At 56.1% G+C, this 13174-nt stretch overlaps 1 protein-coding gene across 1 annotated transcript; it reads right to left on the bottom strand.

Annotated features, from left to right (window-relative positions):
- Nucleotides 1-7801: 7801 nt before the first annotated feature.
- Nucleotides 7802-9865, bottom strand: CGCA056_v014577 (Uncharacterized protein; the record flags this gene model as incomplete). The annotated part of the gene is made up of 1 exon (XM_037329819.1): nt 7802-9865. One exon carries the CDS (start codon nt 9863-9865, stop codon nt 7802-7804), a length of 2064 nt encoding a protein of 687 aa, XP_037171510.1.
- Nucleotides 9866-13174: the final 3309 nt, after the last annotated feature.

Below are 13174 nucleotides of genomic sequence, written 5' to 3'. Positions count from 1 at the left end.
ATCAATGCCTCGTCCAGCCGGCCGGCGATGAAAGGGGGATGGCTATTCGTATCTTCCCAAGCCGTTCCCGCCTGCTGCCACGGGCTCGCAATCGTCGTCGGCTCCGCGTCATCTTGCACGACGGTGTAATATCCGACATTGGGCACATGAAACCTCCCCTCTTTCGTCCCATGTTCACCTAAAGGGACAGCAGCCTCGCCAAAACAAAGTTTACCAGGCCCCCGTCACTTGACCTGATTTTCCCTTGCGCCGACAAAAAGACCTAGACCATCCAGCATCGGAGCCAAGGATGAATCTGGGGGAGGCGGCAAGACGAGGCAGACGGGGAGAAGGATAGGCAAAGACGACGGCTCTCACCTCGGGACGAGCACACCGGGGGAAGACGGATACCAGGGGATATCACTCGGTAGGTGTGATCAGCAACAGAGTCGTGAAATGGTCTACGTCTTTGATTCTCCAAGTGTGTGGCGTCCATGCAGCGGACGACGCACGCTTTGATGGACTGCGGGACCCTTCTCTTGTCAAAGCAGAACGTCGCTTCATGTCCAAGTCAGGTCCTCTTGTCCGGATGACAATCCGAACACTGGTGCGATGGGCGCGGATTTGCATGCCCGTGGTCGAACCGTAGTCTACCTACCTAACGTCCATTTTTTCCAGACGTCGCGCTCCGCCAGAAACGTTTGGTTTTCGGTCTGATCTCTGATCTTGGGGCACCCGGGGAACAGCGGGACCTCTTCCATGTTGCTTGCTTGCTTGCCCCGTCTTCCCAATTTCGACACCGTAGCGTTTTTTCTGACCCTGCGCTGGGACTATCTGATTTATTCGGTTTTATTATTTTCTTTTCTTTCTTGACCCTGTCGTTCTCTTTGCGTCCGTTTGGCAATGGCCAAATTGACACCGCGCCGTTTTCCAATATCACCCATTCTCTGCTGTTGTGGTTTTCCGCGTCACGCAGTTCCCGGTAGACAATCCAATGCAGCCGTTGCGGGTAACTGTCACACAGCTGGAATGTGACTGGGCGAAGCCACATTGCTTCTCCATACGTTTCTCTCCGTCGGTATGCTCTTTTCTTATTCTTGCAGTGCATGCCGCTGCGGAGCCGCCTCTTACCTCGAGGCGCTGAAGAATATCATCAAGAGAATGTTGTCGTCATTCAATTAATTGATTGCACCCCGCGGAAACGGAACGTGAAAGCGTCGAGTCAAGCGACGGTCAGACCTCTCTGTTCCGTTTCCGCCAACGGATAAGATTAAAAAAATAACAAGCCATTAAAATATTCAGGTCGTGTACGTATTCTCCAACTCCCAAAAAATAATAATATTCTAGCAGGCCTTCTAGAATGCTGCGCACGACCTCTCTCATTCCAACCAGGGGCAGGCCTGTCACAGAAACACAATCCCCCCCTTCCCCAGCAAAGAGACCAATCTTCCTGCCACGTTTTTTTGCCCTCCTCTCTCAATTCTCGACTCAAGCGGAGAATCTCCGCTTCAGGACAGGAGGCGCACCAGACAAGCCCAAACAGCCCTCCCCTCCCCTGGGCCCTGGCCTGACGGCCCCAACGTAGTGGTAGCGACGACCACCCGGCTGCGGAACCGTGTTCCGGAGCCAGGCATATCCCAGGACCAACAGACCAGCAACATGACTCGCAGTCCGCTCTTCTTTCTTTCCTTTGGCTGGTCTTTTTCACGATGCCACCATGGGCTGGTTCTTTTTGGGCTGTACCGCTTGAGGAAATCAAGACCGGTCTTCTGCGACCGCTAGCCAACATGTCTCGTCTCTGGAGGTTGCCGTTGCACAGCTGAAGGTGTTCCGCTTGGATAGACGGATGCGCGTGATGGGTGAGGTTGCGAGTCAACAGGTCGCGTCGACTATTGACTACATCAAACATACATGCCAGACTGCATCCATGGCTGGCTGCGGTTAAACCGTCGCCACACGCTCTCTGGACTTTCAGACATCACATGTGAGGCGATTCACAACAGCCAGTATCAAAAAGATTGAAGGTCCAACACACCGAGAGAGGGGGAACGTGCACAGCGCACTGCTCTCCGCCCCAGAACATGACATGACTCTCCTCACCATAGCACCTTCTCTTTCTCTCTTACAGGGGCGTTTTGGGGGTGGAAGGGGGAGGGCATTCGAGCGGCCCGCTGTGGTCTTTCCAGGGCAAGTTCTTGGGACGATCGGAGGGGCTGCGGAGACACCACACCTGCTCAGTCGTCGTCCGCGGCTTGAGGGCCAGACGATGGAGTCCGCTACCACAAACCCTGGGCTATTGCGTAAGGTCTCACCGAGAGAGGTGGGCTCCACGGGATTACACGAGAAGTTCGTGATATGGGATGGGGGATGGGGAGAGCGCTCCCCCTTCACCCTTCCCATCTGTCCTTGGCCCTGCGATACTGTGGACATCGTGGAGCCGAAGCCCAACGATGCCGGCATTTCTGGAGTTTGACAGGTCGGCAAACCGTTACTGCTAAACCGCATCCGTACCTGCATTTGCATCTCTTGCATGTGTCTCACGGCGTTATAACGGCAAAATTGGGCGCCTCCCGAGACCTCCGCCAAAACGACCATTTTCTTTTCCCTTTTGCACCCCTTCTCGAGCATGCGGAGCCGCAGTTGTCGTTTTGTCCTTTCTCTTCTTCTCTTTCGGAGCAAGTCCGATGGCCACATATCGACCACACATCGAGCACCAATTTGTCACCGAAGCCAAGCACCCTCCACCGAGTCAGCGGAGTGTGATGAGTTCCTTTGACATGAGTTGGAACAGACTTTCGCAGCTATTACGTCCGCATTGAAAGAGACTTTACGTCGCCGCGTGGCATTTTCTTGCCTTCACTCCCTCAAGCATTGTCCAACGCCATACCAAGCCTTCTGCCCTTTTGCATGTTCAGTCCTATGCTACTGGAGAAAGTGTCGGTTGCACCGCGGCTCCTTTGCGGGTATGGGCAAAAAGAAAAAAAAAGTGCCTGTGAACCTGTGACCATTTTCCCATCCCTATGCCCCCGGCCTCTTCTGGCCCCCCTTCCCAAGGAGGCGGTTCCCAGGTAACGGATGTGCCCCTGTCGGGAGGACCCCTCTCCCCTGGGCGGTTGCGGTTGCGGGTGTGGACTTTGAGATTGCGGGTAAAGAGACCTGGACAAAAAAACACAGTGAAGGATTTCGGCCGATTCTTCAGCGAGGATGGCTTTACCAGGGCCTGCCTCTCAGCTTTGGTCCTCCCTTTTGACAATTTCCAACGCCCGAACCAAGGCAGGGGATGCCGTACGTTGGGCGTCAAAAGGGCGGAGACACCAGAGGGGGGGGGGGTGGTTTTCTTGATTCAATGATCCTTGAGGGCGCGGCACCAGCTTTCTTGCGCACTTGTCAGCCTCATGGGTTTGACGGGTGGGGGAGGGAGACAATTCTAGGTTGCGTAGTGCTCTGTTGGCATCTGATCACGATCTCTATCTCTGATGCCCGGCTGGCAATTTAGGCAAAATTGGTTTGCCAGAGTTTGAGGACTCTGTTGCCCAGGACCAGGACCTTGCATGCCCTTTCCCGAGTCACCGGGTTCCAGCCGGCCTGTCAGCAACCTTCGGGGAGAGAAAGGTCAGACACAGAGAGACACTGGAGGCTCTGGCAGTCCTTTTGGTGTGGGGTGGAAGCCGCGTCCCCTTCCCGAGGGGTACTTGTCGGGACAATTACCGGTCGCTTGGGATGTCCCATGGTTCGACGTCGTCCTGCGGTCCGAATTCAGCAGACGGGAATAGTGTCCCCTTTTTTAGGTCAAATGTAACCACGCGGCTCTGCTTGCTACTGCTGCTGCCAAGCGGTTAAGGTTGCCGGATTGGGAAAGCAATTCAAGCCGTCGGAGTTGATACCGATAATACATGCAATTGCTATTGAAGTCACTTGAACATACACGCTCTGTAACCACAGCAAAATTCATTACATCGGGATGCACTACAAAGTGCCACGCATCCATCAACCAAATCTCGAATTCGTTCCCGCGTAGAAGGAAGAGCAGGACCAAGAAACCCCCATCCCCGCCTCCTAAAGCCCATCACGTGTGAGAAAGCAAGAGCCACCGGTCCAGACCACTTCCCCCTCGACGCATGAAGCACCTCCTCATCGTCGAACGCGTTTCTGCATGCGCATGACGGAGGAAGGCAAAGGTGGAGTCATGTCCTTTCTCCCTCCTCTCGTCTTATCCGATCTGTCTGTGTCCTCTTTTCTTTCGTCCCAAGTTGAGGCACACGGCTAAGCCCTGGTTGTAGCTGGCGTACGTAAGACCGCGACACGGGCAACGGGAAGAATAGGAAAGGCAGAAACATGGCCACGACGAGTCAACCTGGCGCATGCCACTCCCGGGTGTCCCTTGGTCGTCTCTGATTGGCCTGTTGGTTGTCGTCTTCTCTCGCTTGAAATGCGCCTTGGGACGAAAAGTCAGGAAAAGAGGCCGTACCTGATCTTGGGTGATGGTTGTGTGTGTCTCCACGATTGAAGGGAATACTGGGGATCAACTATGGCGGTGGCCCTTCATGGGTTCCTTCCCCAGATCCCCGTTCCGCAAAGCTGCTGGGTTGATGGCCAAACAGGACGAAAAGCTGCTCACCTTATTTTTACTTTTTTCGCAACGGGAGGGGTGAAAAAGAAAGGGTCCTTGCGGCTGATTCAGGATGTGGGAGAGGGGAGAGCTTGGGGCATTTCACATGTTTTGTCGACGACGATGCACCGATAATGTAGGCAGGCCGTTCGTCTTCACCCCGCTCTCTTACAGTCGCGACGTCGAATCGCTGCTGTTCCCTTGATGAATGGGGAAAAGGAGGGGGGTTTGGCTGGTTGGGTGAGAAGATATTCACATGTGAAGGACCCTGACAAGGATGCATGCTGTTTTGACAATTTACGAACGTCAAGTCGGATTCTGCAGCTTCTCGTTGGTCGAGGTTTGAGGATATTCATTCAACCGACTGGTTGGTGACTTTTCCGGGGCGAGGGTGGTTGCAGACTCGACTAATGAGCCTGCGGAACAAGATACGTGCGGTGCGTTTGGTCCAGTCGCGAGGGCGCACAATGCAGGGCGCTGCTTCATAATTATCGCGAACCAGTTGGATCGCCCGAAGTGACTCGAGCGGGAGTGTAAATCCCCAAGGCGGGCGTCGGCGCGCCCATGCGGGGAGGACGATATCAGATTCCGGGGTAAAGTTGTAAAAAAGAAAGATGGAGGCAAAAACCCGGGGTAAGACTGACCTCCACATGTAATGACTGCTCGGGGTGTAGAACTATTGAGTGTTGAGTCACGTCGGTTTGATACAAGATGGCACGGCATGGGAAAAGGCCAAGAGACGGGACGGGGAGATAGGCTGCCCATTATCAGAGATGGATTTCGCCGTTAACGATCAAGACACCGTTTCTCCTGTAATGTCAAGCAACAACAGACCTGAGAAAGAACCTTAAAAAGCACCGTCATTTTGTCGCACAATATAATATCAGCAACCAGATAAGCAACAAAAAAGAACTTATGTCTCCTGCCATGAGGAAAGAGGGGGCCTTATTTCATGTTCCTCTCGGCGCAAGGCAGAAGAAGCAGCGGAGCCGCACGGCACGGCGGGCAGACCGCTCCGTCTGATCATCCTGCCGACCCAAGAACCTACCGAGTGTGGTACCGGGACACGGGACAGGAAGTGTGGGTATGTGTGAGCGGTTGCCTGCCGAGCCAATACCCGCACACCGGAACGCAGACCCCGAGATTTGGTGTTGCACCGGCGTGGGAATGCGGCGGCGTCGGGGGACAAGGTCTGAGCGGCGCGCCAGAATGCACATTCGACTCGCAACGCAGTAGGATGCAATTTGTCGTTCAACATGGGGCAAGTCCAAACTTCACGTCAGCGTCCGGACTACCCGCGTGGCGCCCCGATGGTTCTCAAAGACGTCTGCGAGATTTGACGGCGCTGGTCGCAATATGGCCTTGCGGGCGGGATTCACGCCCTAGGGGAATACTTCCGATGCAAGTAGATAGTGCTGATGGCTTGGTGGAATGTCTCATTTACTGCATCCGCCTTTGACATGGAAGGTGGCGGCACAAGCCCGACTCTGAATGTAACAACGTCGTGGATGCCGATGGCCGACGACTAGCATATGCCAAATCATTCCGGACAGCCGGGGAAGCTAAGGAACCTCGTTGGAGAGGAGCTATCTCGAGCTAGCTGAAGCTCTATTGCCCGCGGGTGAGCAGCTGACTGCGCTGACAGGTTGAGAAACCCCGACAGCAACTGCACTTGAAAATCAACCGTCAGCTTCAGGGAGAGACATTCCTACGCTTGGGTTAACCTGCGGTTTCGTCTTTGACCCGAAGCAAAGACTGGACCCTAAATCAGGCACTAAAGGCAGCCAGTTCATCTAACGTGTTGACAAGAGGGAATACGCCCCTGACAACTGATGCAAGGTACAGACATGGACAAATTGCTTCGACGACAAGTGTCACTTGCGAAAACTGATGGAAATCTGTGATCATATCCGCCCCTTGCACACCGGTATCCTATCCAGTGAACTATACCCGAGCCAACATGCACGCGTCCCCCCGCCTTTCACATGCAGTCAACACTTCCAAGCGTTCCAGGCTCTCGACCGGCGAAGAAATAGTCCCTCCAGACACTGTCCAAACCACACGATTTCCCCGCACCCTTCTACCCCTGGCTGCAGCGCGTCGTTCAGGGTCTCTCACGACATATCCCCAATAGGCAAGAAAGCCATCTGCCCCAAGATGCAAGATGCAGAAGCACGGACCTGACATCCAGAAGAAGCTTGGTTCTCTCCCCCCTCCCCCACAAAACCCGGCCGGCTGGATCTTCCGGGGAACGCAAGCATCCATCCGGGGCCCCGGCGACCGCGCCGCCGCAAGAACTATCTTACTATTTGCTTACACGCTCCCGCTTGTGATTCGTGGGATTTCGTGCCTAATGCTCGCTGTTTCCTCTAGCTGCTCTACAGGTTTTCCCTGCACCGCTCTTTCCGTTGGAGTAATGTTCCCCATGTCGCAGGATGGACTTTTTTGCGGTTGAAAACTTTAAAAGATAAGAAAGACGGGGTTTTTAATATAATGTCGGCGTAAACGGTGGCGTTACAAGGGGAAAGCCAGGGAATTGTGGGAAATATTCGTCTAAAATATTCGGTTGATTTATTCCAAAACAAAAATATTGTATTCGTTGGTTGATCTGAATATTCTTTGATTATTCGTTCTCAGTGTATCCATCCTCACAGGCTTCGTCAGAAATCAAGCTTCCCTGCTGATCTGAAGGTGGTAACGGTGGCAAGGAAAGCGCTTAAACTACTTCTGGCCATTGACACCCTCAACGTGCACACTCGAATCTTCATTTACCCCAATCACGGCTCGACTGCCAATTCTATGCGTGAGCAGATGACCATCATTTTGACCCAATCATTAGATGCACATGGCTCATCACATTTTGTGCCTGGATGTGTTGCACAAATTCTGACATTGCACAACGAATCTCGTCCGGCTGTCTGCCGCCACGGGCCCGGCGCTTGTTCCGTGGGGGAGGGAGGGGATCGGCGGCAGTCATCACCGTTACGTTTTTGTCATGAGGGTGTATACTAGCCGCTCGGAAGCCCAATCTTCGCTGCAACGAGATGTTTCTGCACGGGATGATAATACGATAGTGAGACATGAGGAGTGTATATTCGGAGGTGGTGGTATCTAAAGAAACACCAGAGGGGAGCTAATGATACCAATGTACCTTTCACACGCAAACCCATCCATCATCTCAGACACACATACCCCCAAAAATAAACCACATCTTCAGTCCTTCTTCGACGATTCCCCGCCGCCAACTCTCTTGTGCTTCCTCGGATCCTTGCGGCTCATGAGCGTACGGTCCCGCGTCCCCTTGCCGCCCTCCCAGAACCCGCGCCCCTTGCGCCCGATGACGCTCCGCCCGCAGAACCCGCACGCGTCCGGCGAGTACCGCTGCTCGCGGCTGCACCACCCGCAGACCATCCGGCTGGCCCACTCATTGACGTGGCCCTCGGCATCATCATGACACCGATCGCACGGGTGCACGCGGTTGCAGCACGAGAAGCGGAACCACCGGTAGCTCTTGCGGTAGTGCGCGCACGCCCCGCGCTCCGGGAGGGGGGTACCCGCGTGCAGGCCGAGCTTCTCCGCCTTCTTGACCGGCCCGGCGGATGGCGCGGCGAGCGTGCTGGCGCTGATGGCGAGGAACTTGACGGTCGGGATCTTGAAGGTGAACTTGCCGTGGCAGGTGCGGCAGACGTTGGTGGTCGCGTCGCCGCGGACCGAGACCAGCCCCTGGCTCTGCGTGGAGCACTTTGCGCAGACGGGGACGAAGGTCGAGGGCAGCATGTCGACGACGGCGCAGCCCGTGAGGTCGACGAAGCCGGCGCGGGTGGAGTTGGCGTGGACGAGCTGCTGGCGGAACTGGGCGGCGAAGCCGGCGGCGCACTTGCGGCAGCTCGCCGTCTGCGGGGCCTCGTGGCGCAGGCCGGTGATCTCGTTGGCGGTCTTGCAGCGGGTGCACTTGACGCTGAGGTTGAGGATGGAGACCTGGAAGAGCTCGATGCTGTGGAGCTCGATGTCGGGGAAGGAGATGGAGGTGCCGCGTTCCGGGGTGAGGCCGGATGAGAGCGTGGGCGCTTCGGCGTCGAGGTTGGCGCCGCCGTCGTTGGAGGAGTCGTCCGATTCGTAGCTGTCGGAGGTGTCGTCGTCGGCGTCGGCGTCGGCTCCGTGGCCGGCTTGGCGGTCCCATTCCGGGGGCCGGGGAATGACCTTGACGTGGCTCCGGTCCTCGTCCGCGCCGGCTTCCGGGGCCTTTGCCTTGGCGTCCTTTTCAGGGGCCACGGCAGGCTCAGTCCTGGCGGGTTTCGGTGGTGCTAGTGCCTGTTTCGCGAGGGCGTGCATGTTCTGCACGAGGTAATTCAGATGGCTCGTGAGCGTCATCTGCTTCTGCTCGGCCGCCTTGCGCACGAAGAGCTCCTCAAGGGGCTCGGCGTCGTGCGACTCGCACTCGTTGATCTGGATACGCAGGGGCTGAAGGGGGTAGAGCAGCGGCACGATGAGGTGCACCGTCTTGACGCTCTGCAGGCCCGAGGGGAGCTCCCCGCGGCGGCGAGGCTCCAGGGGCAGGGTGTACACGATACCGTCCGGTGAGCGGCGGTACAGCGACAGGCGACCCATGCGCGTCTCGAGCTGCCGCGTCTCCTGCGCGCGGCGGGCTTTGGCGGCTGCCATCTCTTCGTAGGTGAAGTACTCTTCGGGCTCATAGCGTCTGACGGGTGCCGGTTTTGGGGAGGGCGCTTTTGCTACCGATGCTGGTGAAGATGCGCCGGCGGCGCCTGCTGCTTCGAGATGGCGCGTGTCCTTGGTGTCTTTGAACGAAACCAGCTTGACGGTGTCGGCCTTCTGCTCGGACAAGAAGACCTCGAGATTCTTGTCCAGGGCGTAGGTGAGCGCGAGGAGGGAGGCGCCCTGGCGCTCGCGGACGAGTCGGTCCCATCCGCGCTCGACGTTGACGCCAAAGCCCCGTGGGATGTCGCTGTTCCGCACGTGCAGCACGGGGGCGGCCTCGGGGTAGTCCTCCGGCACGCGCAGGTCGCAGTCGAGGTGCTCCAGCTCAAAGGGGAAATCCGGGTCCGAGGGCTTCAGCTTGAAGACCAGGGAGGTGGCGGCGCCGCCGTCGACGGTGGACTCGCGGGGCGAGAAGCGCTTGCGCAGCTGGCCAAGCTGGTAGCCGCGGGGGTCCTTGGCCTGGGCGGCCGGGACGGGTTTCGGGACGACCCGGTCGTTGCGGGGCCGGGGGACGGCTTGTTGGTGGGTGGTGCCGCCCTGCTGGTTGATTGATATCATGATGGGCGGGCGGGCTGGATGTTGGAGGGAGAAAAGAAAAATGCTCAACGAAGATAATGAGGTGATGAGCTGAACTGACGAAATGCAAAGAACGACTGCGAGGCTAGAGCAGTGCTTGTCGCCGGGCGAGCAGGTGATTTGACGGGATGCTGTCGGACAGGAAGCCTTCTGGACCTGGGATGAGGGTGGTGGATGGGCCGTTATATTTGATGGTGGTGGTCGGGTGGATGTTGTGGCGACTGTTGGCCCGGGCCGGATGTCGTGGAATCTCCGAGATGCAGCTCCGCAATGTGAACGGCGCTTGGGATACACGATGAGTCGACGTGAGTCAACGTGGGGCCAGTGGTTCGTCTCGTTTAACAGATGCTTGCAGGTTTGCGGTGGCGGCATGTTAGTGGTTGGTTCGTTTGATCGGTCTGAGAGCTAGCGCCATCATCCCCGGTTGACTCATCATCCCGTTCGGGCAAGCAGCTTGATATTTGGAGATGATGTTTCACGAAGCTTCACTAGGTTTAATAATTCAGCAGGTGTGGTTCTCCTCTCTCATGGCTTGTTCTGCAGCTTCGCAGGGTTGTGTGTCCGATGTATCTATCGTCAGCCAAGCCCGCATGCATTCCATGTTGCATAGTGAGGACATATGGGCAGACCAACACTCATCGACCCAGTTGTCCGTTTCACGATGCTTGCAACCAGAGCTTCACTAATCATTCATAACGAGCGCGCAGAGTCACAAAGGGCAAGTTTCCTCGGCTTGCTCCTGATCATAGGCCGCAGTCGTCGACAGCAACTCAACCACACGCAGTGTTCAAAGTCAAACTCAAGGCGTACCGTGTGGTTGTGAATAAACACTCAAGTTCCAGGCTTCCAGGCTCTCTTTCATCATAATGACTGCGGCATGCGTGAAATAAACGGTAGTCATTTTGGTAGCAGTGGGAGAAGTACCGGACGCCACCGCGAGTGAAGCATGCGCCACTGGAGCGGCATCATGCGGGTGAGACGATGCGATATCAGCTGAACGAATAGGTGACAGAAATAATGAAAAATGAATTAAATTAAATATCTCAATTAATTCACGTCTAACTATGATTGTTTTTACTCATTATTTTCATCTGGTTCACTACTCGTTGATGCCGTACCATGCAAAGGCAGGGGCTACCGGAGCCTCAACACATCCAACGGCCCTGAACCAGTCGCCGCGTCCAGGTGACGTAAACGTGACCATTGATATTATTTCCTCGACAAGGACATCTCAATTATGCCCAACGTAAGCCATCACCGTGGGCAGAATATCCCCTTGAGGCGTGGAAGTCCACGACCTGAGTGAGCCATCAATCCGCATGACTGGGAGATGTATGAGCTGGCGCGTCTCTCAACAACGTGATGCCCAGCGCAGCAGTGTTCCAGGTGAGGTGTGGTGGAAATCCGGGGAAAGCAAAGTCACCGAATGAAGGAAGGGTTGCTCAGTCGCTGCCCAACAACACCAAAAATGTGCATAAATGTTGGCGAAGAAAGCTACCTTTCTGCACCACGAGTTATTGTACAGCGTACATGCAGCATACGCGAACGTGACAAGCTTGAAGCCGCCGATCTTTCCTCTGAGGAAGGGCACACCGACACTCCGGCCGCAGCACCGACGGCCCCCCTCTGTCTGGTGCTCTCGCCTCACCTGGGCCCCCGTATCTCTCGTTGCGAGTAGCAGGCGCCGAGTGACCGGCGACAAGATGGGGGGACTGGCCATTGGGCGCTCTCGGGAGCTTCGAGGCGGCGGGGGAGAGAGGGGGTCATATGGAGCATATGTCACCACCGTATCACCGGTCAACGCCAGCAGCAGGTTGTGCGTTCATCTGGAACGGGTCGACCAAGACATGGAGAAATGTTGCACGTTTTGACTAAGTGCATGGAGCACGACAGGACGCCACAGGGCCTGGACGGACGACGTGTGTTTGCGACGGTGGGGGGTAGGTAGTACATGAGGGCGCGCGCGCGGGTGTCTTCGAGAGGGAAAACGGCAACGGTACTTGTACTCAAAAGGACCGGGCTGGCCGGTGAGGGAGACGAAGATGGGCTTTTTGCGTAGATGGTGTGAAACAAAATGCGATCTGGCGTGGGCGCGCATTTCGTATCGAGGCGATGGGGGAATACCAGTGGCCCCGGGGAGTGCGACGGAAGCAAGCCCGCTGCATGTAAGTGTGAATGGGAGGCAGGGCGCGCCATGGCCAAAGATAGGGATTGGAGACGGGTGAGTGGATGGGAATGGACGGCCCGTGACGGTGACAGGCTGTCAATAACTGCGCGTCTAGGTGTATGCGTGCCTGGAACTTCTTGAAGCAGAGGTTCGGTCAGTATTTCGTGTGCATGGTGCTCACCATAGGCTTTGGAAGCTCGACTGGCAGGAGACCGGCGCAGCGGGAAGGCGACGGAGAGGATTCGCCGGGAGATGCAGCGGGAAGCTGGAGGTGTGTAGTGCCCTGCCCGACCGTCGACAGCAGCCCACCATCAATGTCTTGTCTGTTTGCGAGTGAGAGGTGATGCATCACTGGGATGGGCTAGGCAGTTGTCGTGGCAGATGTGGTGGTCGCTTCTTGTTTTGGGCATCTCGATGTGTTGAAAAGAGGCGATACGACATAGGTTGGTTGGCTTGCTGCCCTTCATCAGCCGATGTTCGTCGATAACCAAGGCTTCCTCTTCGGATGGATGCCATTGGGAAGATTTATTTTCAGTTTTTCTTCCGTTCGATGACGATGATGCCGGGCGGCCTCGAGGACGGTCGCTCGTGAGGGCTTGGATTGCAACACTGGGTGTAGGGAGAGTTGCCAACTCATCAGCGAAGGGACCTGGTGACCATGGTGTTTATGCAAGTCCAAGTCAGCCTTCCCGAGCGGTGAGGGACGGTAGTTGAGTTGGGGGGCCCCCTAAAGTGAGAGGAGGCGCCCGCGGGGACTACGTTAGGTACCGGACGGTGGCGGACCGTTGGCGCTACCGCTGAACCGCCACCCAAGGCAAGGCGTGGAGGATTGGAACACTGAAGCCTAGCCTGTCCAGTCCCGTAACCGACGTCTGGGGAAAACGGTGGGGCCGTCCCAGGTCGGAGGTGATGGTGTTGATGGGTGTTGATGGGTGTTGATGGGTGTGGGTGGTGGTGATGGTGACATGCTTGTCAGATAGATACCTCCTCAGCTGTGTGTATATTATTATTATTATTATTATTTTATTCAATTCTTATTTTCCAGATATCAGATTCCTTATTTTTTAATTCTTTGGGCTTTTCCTGCCCACCTCCCTCATCAACAACACCACCATCATGCCCAT

Source organism: Colletotrichum aenigma, assembly GCF_013390185.1.
Source record: "Colletotrichum aenigma strain Cg56 chromosome Unknown KSG_Cg56_contig10, whole genome shotgun sequence".
Classification (NCBI taxonomy): Eukaryota; Fungi; Ascomycota; class Sordariomycetes; order Glomerellales; family Glomerellaceae; genus Colletotrichum; species Colletotrichum aenigma.
This window is presented reverse-complemented; position numbering and strand designations above follow the sequence as displayed.